Source organism: Phycodurus eques, chromosome 11, assembly GCF_024500275.1.
Source record: "Phycodurus eques isolate BA_2022a chromosome 11, UOR_Pequ_1.1, whole genome shotgun sequence".
Taxonomy (NCBI): domain Eukaryota; kingdom Metazoa; phylum Chordata; class Actinopteri; order Syngnathiformes; family Syngnathidae; genus Phycodurus; species Phycodurus eques.
This window is the reverse complement of record NC_084535.1, coordinates 3,060,607-3,077,113: the sequence shown is the minus strand read 5'-3', so window position 1 is coordinate 3,077,113 and position 16,507 is coordinate 3,060,607. Positions and strand designations below refer to the sequence as shown.

General features: G+C 39.2%; 1 protein-coding gene across 3 annotated transcripts in view; it reads left to right on the top strand.

The window, feature by feature from the left end:
• kcnh1a (potassium voltage-gated channel, subfamily H (eag-related), member 1a) overlaps positions 1-16,507 on the top strand; it is a 40,207-nt gene that overhangs the window by 10,756 nt on the left and 12,944 nt on the right. For 2 of the 3 annotated variants that reach the window (XM_061690639.1, XM_061690638.1), the window contains 6 exons: positions 3,312-3,418; positions 3,613-3,741; positions 5,302-5,420; positions 6,293-6,685; positions 14,466-14,623; positions 16,085-16,356. In XM_061690639.1, coding sequence (XP_061546623.1) covers positions 3,312-3,418; positions 3,613-3,741; positions 5,302-5,420; positions 6,293-6,685; positions 14,466-14,623; positions 16,085-16,356 — 1,178 coding nt within the window. Of the gene's footprint in view, positions 1-3,311; positions 3,419-3,612; positions 3,742-5,301; positions 5,421-6,292; positions 6,686-10,176; positions 10,204-14,465; positions 14,624-16,084; positions 16,357-16,507 lie in introns of all 3 variants that reach the window. The other variant, XM_061690637.1, reaches the window with a different exon arrangement.

Below are 16,507 nucleotides of genomic sequence, written 5' to 3'. Positions count from 1 at the left end.
GAACTTGTTTTTAAATCAGAAGCCCATAAAAACATGTTTTTCCAACTATTATTAGATTTCGTTTAAAGGAGGCATTGGTAATAAAAAATGGTTGCAATATTGAGATGTTATTACAAGTGAAGACAATTTGCAATTTTGATATATTTGCAAGAAACATGTCGTTGAAACACATGATTTGCTTTCGCTTTTTTTCGCTGGCCACATAAAACAATGTGCTGGGCAGAATCTGGCCCCCAGGCCACCAGTTGGACACCCGTGGAGTATTTATTCGATATTCTCGATATTCACAGCTTGAGTTCCATGTACTAGTCTGCTCTTTGTCCTCGCTAATAAGACAATTCAGCGCGCTAATAGGACAATTGTGTGTTCGTACATGGACCTCAGGCTGGATATCGATGATAGTAAAGAAATTCTCAAGCGGCTTTCCATACGTGCCGCTAAACAAAGGAGCCGCCAGCGTGTGCTCAATTATAGATTTTCATTTAAAAAAAAAAAATCAAAGTGCGGCAATGAGGCGGAGCCTGTTGATGAAAGATGCGGGTGGAGGTTGGGGGCGGGTGGTCCAAATACCCCCACCGGGCGCTGACGACACCGTGGATCATTTCCCGTCTCCTTTTTGAGGGGGGCGGGTCGTTGGAGTGATCCGATGGAAAGATGGCAAATGACAGCATCCCGCAAGCCTCGTCGTTGACGGAAGAGTTTAACGAGCGCGCCGCGAAGCAGTTAATTAACAGGATCACATCACGTCACATTCGCAAATGGGCTGAGATTTCTTGGCTTTTGTCACAGCCAGCGCTGATGATTTGGACCCTCGGTGGCTCCGGCATAAGCTTCAGAACACTTGCCAGAACCAACACTCAATGGAGTGTGTGTATGTATGTGGGCTCTGATTCGTCTTAGGTTTATTTTTAGTCGGAAGTCCTTTTTTTGGAAGGAGTAAACAGACCTAAAATCACCTCACTGTAGTTCACATTGAAGCATTTTTTTTTTTTTGGGGTCTCAATCATTACACAATCATCGCCAGGATTTTCAGTCTCTGTTCTTGTTATTGGTAGGTCGACATATTAATCATGAGATGCAGCCATTGGCTGGCTTTTTAGTCACTGTTCGTAGGTCTAAATGTTTTATTTATTTATTCAACCTTTATTTATCCAGTCAAGGCAAATGTGAGCAGGTTCTGATTTGGTATGATGACTTGGCATCAGAAAGCAGTGTTATACAAAAGATATATACAAAGAAAATACATAGACAAAAAAAATACACAGACAACAAACGGTGTGATATAGTTACAGAATACATTACATCACGTCGAAGCACATGGTGAATACAAGTTTGACGACAGGCTAAAAACAGGTACAGCGATCATGTCCAGTATCCCTCACTAACATTTTAAACGATGATAATGGTACGAATGAGGTTTTATTTGTTGCGGAGTGTTCAAGTCGTTTGGGGTGGAAAATTGAAAAGATGCTCGACCAAAAGTAGTCTGGACTTTGGGAGCGAAAAGGTTAATTCAACTGCCAGAACGGAGAGTGCGGGTGATGGTATGCATGGTGAGAAGGAAGAGACGAGATAGGACGAGATCGTTCTGATAAGTGTTGTATAGCTAAACATGGAGCAGCATATTTGAAATGTCAGTCATTATTGGACAGCTTTAAACCAATGTTGTTGCAGTAACTGGTAGGTGTTGTATCCAGTTTCTCGAAATAGACATCTCTTTTTCCCTTATTCCTAATTTTATCCTATTTCATCCTATTGCGTGGCTGGACGCTTGATGATGAGGCGATAAAACATTCACAGTGTGTGCAGCAAGTTGCTTTGGATGTTTTGACAAGATGACTCCAACATAAAATGCAAACTCATTGCTGCGGATCAAAGATTTGTGTCCGGAGTCTCCCAGGACAATCCCGCCGGGAATTCCCCACGTGCGACAAGAGCGTCGCTTGTGGAATTTTTAATTGAGTTTCTTTGAAGAAAGTGGCCTCAGAAAGAGAGAGGACATTTAGAAAAACATCAGGCGCTCGCCGGAGAAGTCAGCCAGCGGCGTCAAAATGTAGCCTCTTTAATTAAATTCAGCTTTGTTTGTATTTCATAACAAACCCGCCGTGCGGTATATTTAGATCAGGGCTGACTGCGCGAAAGCGCACACGGTGACCCATCCTCTGGCTAATGTATTCATTACAACAGGTAACAGTCTTTGCTTTTTCGCTCCGAAAAAGACCATAAACGCTCATCTGCTCCTGCTCAATTTTACATGCGGCAATCAGGCTCAGTACCCGCCGGTGTACGTTGATGAATAGCACATCATTTTAGGGTTTTGTGGGGAGAAATTTAAAGAGGAAAAAAGTCTTTTTATGTCTCCAGATATATGCTCATTTTTTTTTTTCAGATATAGAAAAATAATCTTTTTTTTTTTTCATCTGAAAACCAAAGAATAGTAATTTTTAAAAGTTATTTTTTAGTATTTTGTAGATATTTCCCCCTGTATCTGAAAACCAAAACGGGATTTTTGTTTTTAGTTATTTGGATTCTAAATATATTTTTTTTTTTTGCCTTTCATCTCCTATTGTCTGAATAATGAAAGCGGTACTTTCATTATTTTAAACCTCAAATCTTCATTTTTATGTTTTTTAAAAATAATTTTTAAAATTAAAAAAAATATATATTTTTCAACCAGATAAAAATAAATAAAACACTCAAGGAGTATGCCGCCATTTTTCTTTTCTTTTCAGATATAAAATAAACCTCACAATCTTGTTTTTTCTCAATAGCTGAAAATCAAAGAATCAAAAAATCCATTTATTTTTTTCAGATCACAGTTATTTTTAAATTTGATAATCTGTAAAACCAAGATTTCTTTGTTGCTATTTTTAATATTAATTTCTCCCCCAATTTTTTTTTCTTCCAAATCTTCTGAAAAAAACAAACCAGTATATTCATTTTTTTCATTTTTTTGTTTTGTTTTCAGATTTTAAATCTTAATTTCTACACTCTTTCTATGACAAAAAAATAATTAACATAATCATGATTAATCTTAAGAGTCTTTTTTTTCTAAATAAAATTAGTTAAAAAATCTAAGACATTTTGTTGCAATTTTTGGAGAATTTTCATTTCTTTTGGATTAAGAAAAATACAAAGAAAAAGTTATAAAAAGTGGAAAAAGATGTTTTTTTTTTTATTAGGCAGCAAAAGTACATAAAATATTTAATTTGGAAATATTTAAAACAATAATCTGAGGAAGGTATTAAAATATTTACACATTTACTAATGTCTGCCTATTAAACATTAAAATTCATATTTTTTTTTTCCAGCTTCATGTACGGCGAGCTCACCGACAAAGACACAACGGAAAAAGTGCGTCTGACGTTCGAGAACTACGAGATGAACTCATTTGAAATCCTCATGTACAAGAAGAACAGTAAGTACGCCGCGTTCCCCTCATTATGCAAATATATTCCGGAATGTACACGGCTGACTTCAAAGTGGGCTCTGAACTTTTCCTCGCCGGTCGTTTCCTCAAGGCCATGTTTGTTTCCACCTGTGTCGTCAGTGTTTATCCCGCCTTTAACACATCAGTTATGACTTTTGTAAGATGTTCCTTGTGCTTTTAGGGACGCCCTGTGTGGTTCTTTGTGAAGATCGCGCCCATTCGAAACGAGCAGGAGAAGGTGGTTCTGTTCCTGTGCACCTTCAGCGACATCACGGCCTTCAAGCAGCCCATCGAGGACGACTCGTCCAAAGGTTGGTACGCGTGGCGCAACAAACTGAAAAACTTGTCTTTAGGAACATTTATTTTTATTATTATTATTTTTTGCTTTGACAAGAATTTGAGATACTTGCGTCACAACAGGCAGCGGTTTGGTGAAAATAGTGGGAAAAAATTAGTGAAAATAGGGGGAAAAAAAATTGACTTCAAAATGTCACTCCCAGTTTAAGTTTACTGTCAAAAAAAACATAAAACAAAGATAATTACGTGTATTTAAAACAACCACATAAGTTTGGTTTAAGTCCGCTTATCTTAATGCTAACAAACAGGCAGATAACGCCATAGATGGGCTAACAAATAGTATTTCTGTGTGGTGTTATACTCAACGGATATTTGAACTCAAAGGGCGGAGCAACACCTAATAATACTCACAGATTTCTTATCCTCTGTGAAGAACAACTAATATTACGGCAGCTTTCGGAGGAGCAGAGAACAGCTGAGACGTATAGTATAGCTGTACGGCTGTATTATACTGCCCCCAGGTGGCCAAGGCGCGCACACCAAACGGAGCAGTGCAATGTCCATTGAATTGAAGCAAAAAAAAAAAAAAAAAGTGTGGCAAAACTTTAATTTCGTTACATTCTAATTACGTCATTACTGTTTTTTTGTTTTAATAACGTACAATATTATAGAGTGAGACTGGAACGGATTAAGTGCATTTCTGTTCATTTTGAAGGCACATCAATTTGAAAAAAAGGAAAAGAGGATCGCACAGGATTGCAAAACTATACAGTAGATATGACAGGCAAGAGTTAGTAGAGTTAGTAGTTGAAATTTTCCACGCAAACTACATCAGCACAAAATTGAGTTTTTTTTCTGCGACCACCTTCCTTGTGTCAAGCACAGGTTTTTATAAACTACATGACAAATACTGTGAAAGTTTTTTTTTTTATAGCCGCTACCAGCCGCAAAGATATATACTGTATGGGATCATACGGGCAGACAGTTGTTTTGTTTCTTGGATCAAAGTGTGTTTAGCGCTGTACGGGAGATACTGACACGCTTTCAAATGATGAAATGAAATGTAAAAACAGCAGTGTGGGAAAGTGAGACGAATCCAAGATGTTGGTGTAGAATTCAGTATGACTTCGGTTGCATGGTGGTCAAAACAAACACAGACAGAGATGAGTTGACTCAGAGGCTTTGTACATGCCTGTGCTGTACTGTACTGTACTGTACATGCTACGGGCATGCTCATACAATGCGCGTGATTGGTTCCCGGCGCGACATCGATCAATGAGAGAGCACGAGTTTATTTATCCCGTGAGCTGATTGGCTGCGCATCATTGTAGCCTCACCCAGCACTTCCCTTGTTGTGTCTCGCCAGTCTTCTCCACGCTGTTGACTGTCTCTCATACTGTATCTTAGTGTTGTGTTCGTGAAAAAGTTTTTTATTTTTTATTTTTTTTAGATAAGAGATGAATGAAGAAGAAGAAGAGTCTGGTGGATATACATAATAGGATGCTTAGGATTCAAAATCAATTGGGTTCTCACTGTCAAGCGCGTAATAATGATGTTCACTTGTTGCGGCGCAGGCTGGGGTAAATTCGCCCGGCTGACCCGAGCTCTGACCAGCAGCCGAGGCGTCCTGCAGCAGCTCCAGCCCACCGTCCACAAAGGCGAGAACGTACACAAGCACTCACGTTTGGCTGAGGTAATACACACGCACACACCTTTTGTGTATATGTATATGTATGTATGTACAGTATGCGTTTACCTGCGGCAAAGAGTCAGATTTGTACCAGCCTGGCTTTTTATGTGCATTGTCCTTTTGCTATGCAACGCCAAACAAATGTTTTAGACCACCTGATTTGTCAAACAAATTAAGTTCTTCAATGCAGACTCTTTCACTTTCATGCATTCATTCATTTGACATTTTCTGAACAGGAGTGAGGAATTTTCAAATGATTTCATATATATATTAGCTTTTTCAAATACGTATATTTGTCTTGTCACATTACAGTATAAGTTTGTCCTACTTAGACCTACTTGTATTAAACTGGTAGCCCTTTAAAATCAATGTCTCTCAGTTTGAAAAGGCTTTGGCGCCCCGGGTGAGCCCTAGGGTTAAGCACCTGGGTTAGGGCTGCAGTTAGCGTTGGGGCTAGTGTTAGGCTAATAGCTAGAGTTAGTCTTGGGTTCGCGTTAGGATAGCGTTAGGCTTTGTTTAGGGTTTGAGTTTACGTTAAGGCTACGATGAGGGTTAGAGGTGCGGTTATGCTCGGGTTAGGTTTAGGGCTCGGATTACAACTAGGGTTGGGACTCGGGTTATTGTTATCATCTTTTTTTTAATTTCCAAAGGAAAAACAATTTTCCAAAGGAAAAACAAGAATTTGATAAGTCGAATGTAATAATTAGTCGAATCACCAGTTTTTGTTTGGGTTCTGGATCTTTGTTTAACTTTCGGATGGTATTGTTAAACCTTAGCCATTGATTTCAAAGCTGTCACAAGTTTAAATACTTGGTGGCGATCTGTTTTCTGTGAGTAATGTTTAAGGCTTACAGATTTTGCTCATTTGTGGGCAGGTGTTGCAGCTGGGCTCCGACATCCTGCCCCAGTACAAGCAGGAGACCCCCAAAACGCCCCCGCACATCATCCTGCACTACTGCCTCTTTAAGACCACGTGGGACTGGGTCATCCTCATCCTCACGTTCTACACAGCCATCATGGTGCCCTACAATGTGTCCTTCAAGACCAAGCATAACAACGTGACGTGGCTGGTGGTGGACAGCATCGTGGACGTTATCTTCCTGGTGGACATTGTGCTCAACTTCCACACCACCTTCGTAGGACCGGCCGGCGAGGTCATCTCGGATCCCAAACTTATCCGCATGAACTACCTGAAGACCTGGTTTGTCATTGACCTGCTCTCCTGCCTGCCCTACGATGTCATCAACGCCTTTGAGAACGTCGACGAGGTGAGTGTGTCGACCTTTTAGCAGCACCTGGCATAACCTGAAACATACGTGAAAACAACTAGATACATTTCAACACCATAGTTGGAAATGAACAATACAAAACAAATATGATAGATGGATGGGAAGGTAGGCTACAATTCCAGTCCTATCTGAAGGTCGCCTCCAAAATGGTGACCTCCCGATTTTTTTCAAAACCCACACCTAATAGCGTTGCGGGCTGTGTCAAATATTACTTTTTGCATTTGCGCTGACTGCTAAAAATGGATAGCGGGCAGCAAATGACCCCCAAGCCGTAGTTTGGACACACCGGGGTTAAGATTATAATGTGGGACGGGATTGGGTTAGGTTCTGGTTAGACTTGGGTTAGGGCTTAGTTTCGGGTTACGCTGGGGTCAGCGTTCGGGGTGTAGGCTCGGTTTAGGGTGAGGGATTGGATTAGAGTTCAGGTTAGGGTTAGAGCTTGGGTTTAGGACAAGGGTTGGGGTTAGGCTTACATTTGGGCCAAGGTTAGACACTCGTTAAGGGTATGGTTAGGCTCAGGTTAGGGCTAGTGCTAGTGTTAGGACTAGGGTAAGGCTCAGGTTGATCCAAACAAACGCATACAGAGCATGTATTTTTCTCTAAATGGATTTCCACAGTGGTGCACTCATCCAGCGTCCACGTAGACGCTCTTTCACATTTAATACATTGAATAAGAAGTGATCACATTCTTTCTCCACTTCTTCATTTTCTTCTTTTTTGCTTGTTTGTGAATGTCCACAAAGCTTTTTCTGGAGCTCTCGCTTTCGGATTTATAGATAATTGGCACATTATAATTGGGGAGAAGGAGCTTTTCCATTATTCAACAGAAACGGACAAGCACACACACACACACACACACACATATGCACATGCACACGCACACACACGCACACACACATCGATGCACATGCACACACACACACACATCCATGCACATGCACACACACACACACACACATCCATGCACACACACACACACGTACACACTCAGACACTGTTGTGTCTAATGTGCCCTCCAACCATTAAAACCTCACGGCTGCTGACGGAAGCAATGCATTGTGGGTAACAACAACAGCAATCTCGAGCTTTTTTGACCACTATATGATGTCTGTGTCTGCTTTTCTGTAACCAGATGGCTTTATGAAACAATTTGATATGCTATGTAAACATAAACTGTGGTACCTTGATTTGTGGGAGGGACAAACCGTAAACACAAATACAAAATGACAACAAGAAACTGCTGTCAACCACAACTCACACTCGACGCTCACACGCAGGCTAACCGACTCCAACTCCTGATGTCACTCACTAGGCCACGCCCCTTAAAGGAACAAGTCCAACGCACGAATACTGCAGTATGTACAGTAATTATGCTTTAGAACAGTAGTTTATTTCTTAACATTCTCTTTCATTATACGTTATTATATTTTTATACAATAGAGTGCTTGTTTTCTTTATTAAGATAACGCAACAAGTCAGTAGTTTCTGAGGGCTGGAACGGCATAAAGGCGTTTCGATTCATTTAAATGGGGGACCGTGATTTGATATACAGTAAGATAGAGGAAATTTAGTTACGAGCCTGGTCAAAGAACAGATTAAACACACACGTCCAGCAGGTGTGTGTGTGTCTGTTTGTGTAGTGTAAAATGCAGTGTTAGCAGTTAGTGGCGCTGTATGTGTGTGTGTGTTTGCATATGTGGGCGCTCAAGGGTGGCGGCGAGGTGTTATCAGACACCGTAAAGGCATCGCCGTGTGTGTAAATGCGCGTGCAGCATTTTGAGACGTCGCTCTCGTGTTTCCATGTTTCAGCATCGCAGATGCTGACGAGTTCAAGCATGAGGAGAACTCGAACGGTCATTTTGCGCTTGTGGACGCTTAACTGGATATCCAATACTGTGTCTGATATACAGGGTCAAATATTAGTAAAAATGTCGAAAAAATATGAACACAGAAATATTAGAAAACAGCATGTTGTTGCAACTAGGAAAAAAATACACAAATATTTAAAAAGAAATACAAAATACTGGAAAAAGATGAACGTTTGACAAAAAATATTACTTCATAGAAAATGGTTTAAAATATTAGACACGTTTTTTAAAAAAAAAATCTGGAAAAAAATACTATTAGATGAAAAATAAAAAAATAGGATGACAAAAAATTACAACAAAATAAAAAAATATAAATTAATACAAATATTCAAAAAATACAAAAGTTTCGACAACACCGGCAAAACATTAGACAAAGTAATATAAAAAGAAGGAACAATAATACAAATAATGACCAAAATATTACACAATATATATGACAACAAAAGGTTGCAACAAAATAATAATACATCAAAACAATAAAATATGAGCCAAAAACTGTAAAAAAAATTATTAGAAGCATTAGAAAACAATAACCAAATATTAACATAAATATCAGGCAATGATAATAAATTCATGAAAAATAAAAAAACAAATGTTAATAAAAGATGTAGTTCATATATTTATATTAAAAATAATAAATGTAATTCATAAATTATAAAGAGAAATATTTGAAGGTAATCCAAATTATTAGAAAAAATACTATGACACAAATATTTGAAAATAAGACAAAATATTAGACAAAAATTACTAGACAAAGTATAAAATATTGCATCAATTACATTAGAAAATAATTCTAAGTATTTGATGAAAATTAAAAAAGATTTAGCTGTAGAGTTCAAGTTTTTTAAGGAGAAAAACAATTATATTTTTAAAAAAGAAATATTAGACCTAAATGAAAGTTAAAAAAAAATATTTGCCTTACAATAGTCATTCCAAATCAAAAGTTGTACTAAAGAGCAATAACAAGACAAAACATAAATAATGAGTTCAAAACACATTTGTTTTTACTTTTAAACAATGAAGAGTGACCAACTAAGCATTAAGTTCCCCTTCTACACTAATCTTTGGTGACCTGCCAAATGCTGGACTGAACGTCCTGATCGGTCACTTGCAATTTCAAACCAATCCGATTGATGACGTTCCTGTTTAAGAAGCAATGTGGGTTCGTCTTCTTCCCAATCTCTGAGGTGTCGTTTTGAGATAACCACTTCCTGTCTCGTCTCCGCGGCTGCCAATTTTCTCCCAAATTGCTTCGGAAATGATCGGCGATGCGGCGTGGTGTCGCGGACATTAATGAGCCACTTGAACAACTGTGATGGCCTCCAAGCAGGGAGGCGAGGCAGCCTTGATTTAGCAACTTGCTTATTCTCGGCCTTGCCATTGTCTCGTTTTTGTAATTATGTTTTTTTTTTCCTTAATTTGAGTTGTGTGTTTATTCATCACTTGATTGTGTTTTCATTTTTTCTTTTTCTTCTTTTTCACCCCCCTGCCCCCACATCTCCCTTTTTTTTGTCGTCTGCATGCCCCCCCCCCACACACACAATGCTCCTCCCCCCACTTTGCTCTTGGCCTGTTTGCATGCACGGGACGTGACGTGGGAAGAATTGGAACCGGCGAGCTGTCACTCAAGTAGGCTTCACTTTGATGAGAATATGATAATGAACAAGTTGCTGTTTTTCATGTTTTGCGCGCACGCACACACACACACACCATTGATCAGTTCTGAATTCCAATCACTGGACTTGTGCTGCTTCGTTTTCACGTGAAAATAAACCTTCAAAAGATTGGAATCCGCTATCATCCATCCATCCATTTTCTGAGCCGCTTCTCCTCACTAGGGTCGCGGGCGTGCTGGAGCCTATCCCAGCTGTCATCGGGCAGGAGGCGGGGAAGCCGCTATATTTACATAATATTTGGTATTTAGGAGCAGTATGTAGCAAACATTATATTTGTCCGTACTCAAGAAGAGAAAAGGCGTCATATGACTGGATTTTTTGCAGAAAAAGTCATAGTTACCATATCAACGTATTTTTCGAGAAAAAAAGGCGTAGAGGGTTATTTACAAGATTACAGTTACTTTGGTATTTTTATTATTATTTTTTTTTTTAGAAAAACGGCAAATTGTCAACAGATTAAAGTTGTATTTTCTTCAAAAAAAAAGTCAGATTATTCTCAGAATATATTTTAATTTAAATTTTGGGAGAAAAAAGGCACATTGTTATGAATGGTAAATCGTATTTATCGAAAAGAAATATGTGATATTGCAAGATTAACGCTGCATTAAAAAAATAATAGCATTTTGTTTTCAAGAAAAAAGATGAAGTATTATAAAGTTGTAGTTTTCCACCATTAAGGTTGTATATTATTATTATTTTTATTTAAAAAATAAAATTAAATTTTTATTTAAAAAGCACAACTCACAATCTTGAGTGAAACAGTCCTAATATCGAATTAGAATTGTTGAAAAAAGTCTTAATATTATGAGATTTAAGTTCTATTTTGTTTTTGTTTTTTTAAGAAAAAAAACAGAATATTATGAGCATGAAGTTATTTTTTTTCAAGGAAAAATTATTCAAAATTGCAGTTTTCCAAATAAAATAGTCATATGTGATTAAAAATGTATTATTTTAGAGGAAAGGGTGCAAGATTAATGTATTATTTCAAGAAAACAAGTTTTGAAATTACAAGGTACAAAATATCTTTTGGGGGGGAAAAAAAGATTAAAATTGTACTTTTTCCAAAAGAAAAGTCAGAATATTAGAAAAGTTGAAAAATTAAAAAAAAGATTTTGAAATTAAAATTGTATTTTTGTTTTTCTTTTTTTTAGGAAAAAGTCTGATCAGACTGAAATTGAACTTTACCAAGATAAATCATTTTATTACGAGATTAAAGTAAATAAATAAATACATTGGGGGGGGGGATCTATAAAATTACGAGATTAGAATTTAGGTATGGAGTAAACAAAGGTACATAGTTATGAGGTTGAAATTGTATTTTTTCTAGGAAAAAAAAAAGTCATTTTATTACAAGATTAAAGTTTGATTATTTTTTTTTTAAAAAAGGCCCTATGTCCAAACATTAAAGTCACTCACACCTGAAGACAATGCTTTGTCCCAAAAAAATTACATTTAAGAAAACGATGTGAACAGATGTCTCATCCAGCAGCCCGGGGCTTCCCTGGTTCCCTGCTGACGATGTCGATGCGCCAAAACAAATACGACACGTTTTCACTCTCAAACGGCTGCGTGGTGTCCCAAAGCAGCAGGACGCTGAAGCTTGAAAGCAAACGTTACATCAGCTTCACACTGCTGCGCATTGATGACTAACACTGTCATTTAAATAATGCTTAATAAAGTACACTTGGAACTATAACACTTAACATCAGCAAATTGCTGAAATTGCTTACAAACATTTTAGCCTACGTCATACGTCACTTACCAAAGCTAAGCGACACTGTTTTATTAGGAAGTCCCATTATGCTAAGGTAAGTATATGACCTTGGTCATACAAACCTGCACTTGAAACAAAATTTTAAAGGCGACATCTAAACAAGTTGAGTACAGCACAGTTGATGCAACGTAAACATATGAATTGTGCTTGTCAGGAGACGTGCGATATGACCTCCACTGGTCACCAGTCCATTGCAGGACATATATAAACAAACAACAGTGTGCAATGGACAATTTAGAGTAGAGGTGCAACAATTAATTGACAATTAATCGATTATCAAATTATTCGACAACTATTTTGACAATTGATTAATCGTTTAGAGACCTTGTTTAAATTAAAATTGCCCATATCCTTGGAATTGCGGCCTCTGAACAGTAAATACTCTCTGATTTCTGTAGTTCGCCATGAAAGCAGACTGATTAGTATTAAGGGAATTGCAAACATCTGCTTTTACTTTGGAAAACAACATTTTTTGCCCATTTTCTGACATTTTATGGACCAAACCAGCAACTTAATCGTAATCAGTTTATGTTTGTGTGTTTTCTTCACTGTCAATTTGAAATAAAGTCCTGTTTTTGAATAAAGGGATGGATTATTATAATTTTTAAAAAATGACAGTCATCATTTAATCAAAAAATACTCAACACATTAACCGATTATTAAAATGATGAAAATCTTCAACTAAGATAACATGCATTTGTGTGGGGAAGCTAGATACCCGCAGAAAACCCAGATTCAAACATGCATTAAACATGTATTCATCGTGCTCGTGAGAGGAGCTACATGGAAGAGAAATTCAGTGAAGCTCACATGCACCATTTTGGAATGTGTAAAGAAGCCGGAGTATCTGGAGAAAACCAACGCAAACATGGGGAAAACATGCAAACTCCAAAGTGATTCGAACCTACGACCTCTTGACTTTGAGGCAGACATGCTAGCCACTAAATTTACAGCGTGGCCGACCCAGATTAGTTCCCTTATTTCCTCCGGGCGAAAATGTTTTTCAAATCAGTTCTCTCATCTCGTATAATTGAATTTTTTGCTCCTCAGACTGATTTTGTTTTCGAGAGGGCGATGTGTCCGTCAGACGCCACCAAGATCGGATCAGGTGACGGCCAGCGCAGCAGTCGTACGGGCTGCACACCGCCAAGCATTAGCCCAATCAATATGCTTCTCTCTCTCTCTCTCTCTCTCTCTCTCTCTCTCTCTCTCTCTCTCTCTCTCTCTCTCTCTCTCTCTCTCTCTCGCTCTCTCTCTCTCTCTCTCTCTATCTCTCTCTCTCTCTCTCTCACACACACACACACACACACATTGACGTGTGGGCAATGACTCTCTGAAGCTGCTCAGGGTTGTGCGTGTCCATTTGAATCACTGGTGGTGGGTGTTTGGACAAAATGCTGAGTGGACATTGCGGCGAAGCTATACATTTTCCGCACGTTTTTTTAATCGAATCACTTTCATAACATACACACACACAGGCGTCGCGTGTGTGTGTACAATACGTGTGCTGCACTGTATGTGTGTGGCCAGCTACTCATTTGCATACCCATTCACGTTCGCGGTTATCTATTAACACGATGTGACGTGAATTGCTGTGTGGAGTATCAGAGCCTGTCATTTAAAAGGAATATGATATAATAATCATTTATCTGCCAGGATGAAGAGGGTGGAATGCAATGTGGTAAAAAAACAAACAAATCCAATAGTGAATCATCATAAAACCTTCTGCTAGGGTTTGACGACATAGCCTTAAAATATATATATTTTTTCCCCCTCAGCATCAACTTCTATAGAAATAATAGAAAGATTTTTTCTTTACATATACAGTGGTACTTTGACTTACAAGTGAGTGACTTGACTTTTTCGAGCAAAAATTTGAGTTACAAGAGATAATGGCAGCGAACTTCGCAACATGCAGCCAATAGTGAATAATTCTTCAAAAAAAGAGGCCAATTGCTTGATTTAACCTGTTTATTGCTATTCCCAGTTGAAATTTAAAACTAAAACAATCAAACAAGGTAACTTACGAAAGTCGGTTAGCTCAATGCTAACAGAGAATGCAAAACGCCATAGACCGGATCAAATCTAGCATGGATGCCGTGGTGTTACAACTCTTTAAGCATCGGCAAGCAGCAACGCATTTAGACAGAGAAAATAACAATACACACAGGCATATATTCTTTACCCTCTGTGAAACACAACTAATCTTACTGAGTCACTTCGTCGTGAAACTCTTCCGTGTGCATGTCTGTATTATACTGCCCCCTGGTGGCCATGGACATACATAGGCACACAATCACAATTTAGTTTGAATTCCTTTAGAGATACTATTGTAGCTGTTTAGTTTCATTTCGCATGACGCTCCAGCTAAAGCATTTGAGTTAATCCTTTGATTGCGTTTGTACAACTTGAATTGAATTAATTTTTTTCCTTCGCTTCAGGGCATCAGCAGCCTGTTCAGCTCCCTGAAGGTGGTCCGGCTCCTGCGTCTGGGTCGGGTGGCTCGCAAACTGGACCACTACATCGAGTACGGTGCCGCCGTGCTGGTCCTGCTGGTGTGCGTGTTCGGCCTGGCCGCTCACTGGCTGGCCTGCATTTGGTACGTACGTAAGCCAATTATCATAACAAGGACACCTATTCAGTTAATTCCGCACTAATTAGAGGCTGTTTTTATTCCCGCGTCGGCATACCAAACGTGTATCTTTCAGTACCTTATGGAATTAATTATAATTTTTTTTTTATGCTTGGTATGCAAATGTGTAATGCCTGTGTAGTCTAGTCATCTCTACAGGGGGATATGCCAGAGCAATGGTGCCAAATCTTCATTGAGCCAAGGCACATATTTTACATTAGAAGAAGCTTAAGGCACACCACCAAACAAAAATGTCACAAAGATTATGTATACTTAAATAAGAGTGATTTTTGTCTCATTTCACACACACAAGTTGAAGAAATGCTCGGTGGGTCGGATTAAAGAACCGAGCGGATTACACTTTGTCGGCCCTTTGCTTCACGTGCGTTCCTGTCGGTGTTTGTTTGGTGTACCTAATAAAGTGTCACAACACATGAATCCCAACCCTGGTAAAAATAGCTGCCGCGCCCCACAGTGCACAGTGCAGTGTCTGCGGTTGCTATGGTCACACCGCAAGCTAAAGAAAGAGGGAAAAAAAGGTTAACTGCCATTATCTTGGATGACAGTGATGCTGTCACTTTAAATCTCTTTACTTTTGCTTGTTTCTTTTCTTTTTTTTTGGGGGGGGGGGGGTGGGCATGGCTCCTCAGATTTTGTTGTCCGTTCTGAGAGGGGGAAAAAAATCTACATATAAAAAGAGAGTTGGTAGAATTGCTGCATCATCTCTTTCTATCTATCTATTGAGCTATCTATTGTTTACAGGTGATGATTTGAGTTTGAAAAAAATATACGAGAGATTTACATGTACAGAGGACCCCCGCTATTGGTGGGGGATAGGGACCAGGCCTGAATTGCGAATAGCAAAAATCCGCAAGTAATTATCACGTAAGCGTATGTGTATTATTTTTGCAACTCCTCGCTCTTCGTCTTCCTCTGCGTGATGCCCTATTTTTTTTTTTAAACCAAAACATTCTTGAATAAGTGGGGGTGAACTGTCACTAAGCGTTTTTGGGGTTGGGGGGGTGCCAAACTGTGAGTATGAAGGGATACACTGTAGATGCACATATGTACTGTATGTATATGCAAAAAAAACTCTCCATAACTTCCACCAACCAACCAGGCTAAATATAGCTCCTCCCCCACATAAAAAGCGTGTCAATCAAGCTGTCTAATTGTATAGCAGTCTTTTTTTCCGATGTTTTTTTTTTTTGGGGGGGACGAACCGAACTCCAAAAAAGCTGTGTGGCAGTTTATCCCTGCTTGGTCAAGAATATTTGGGATCTAAAAAAAAATAATCTGTGGATTTTTGCTATTCGCGGTCCCTATCCCCTGCAAATAGCGGGGGTCCGCTGTACAGTGTGAAAAGTGCTGGCCACCGTTCCACAAATTAGCCTTAAACCCGACTTTTGCGATGACGGTCGATTGCAGGTACAGCATCGGCGACTACGAGGTGATCGACGAGGTGACCAACATCGTGCGCACGGACAGCTGGCTGTACATCCTGGCCGAGACCGTGGGCCCGCCCTACCGCTTCAACGCCAGCGGCTTGGGCAAGTGGGAGGGCGGCCCCAACAAGGACTCGGTCTACATCACCTCGCTCTACTTCACCATGACCAGCCTGACCAGCATCGGCTTCGGCAACATCGCGCCCACTACCGACGGAGAGAAGATCTTCGCCGTGGCCATGATGATGATCGGATGTGAGTCTATCGTCTCATTTGCCTTTTTGATGTTGGTGCGTAGTGAAGTACTTTGGCGCAAACATATCTATTCATCAGATATTCTTCGTTGCCCTGAATCTTATTTCTTCATGTTGTCAAGACATTTTTGGACAGTTGTCTCTTTCCAAGC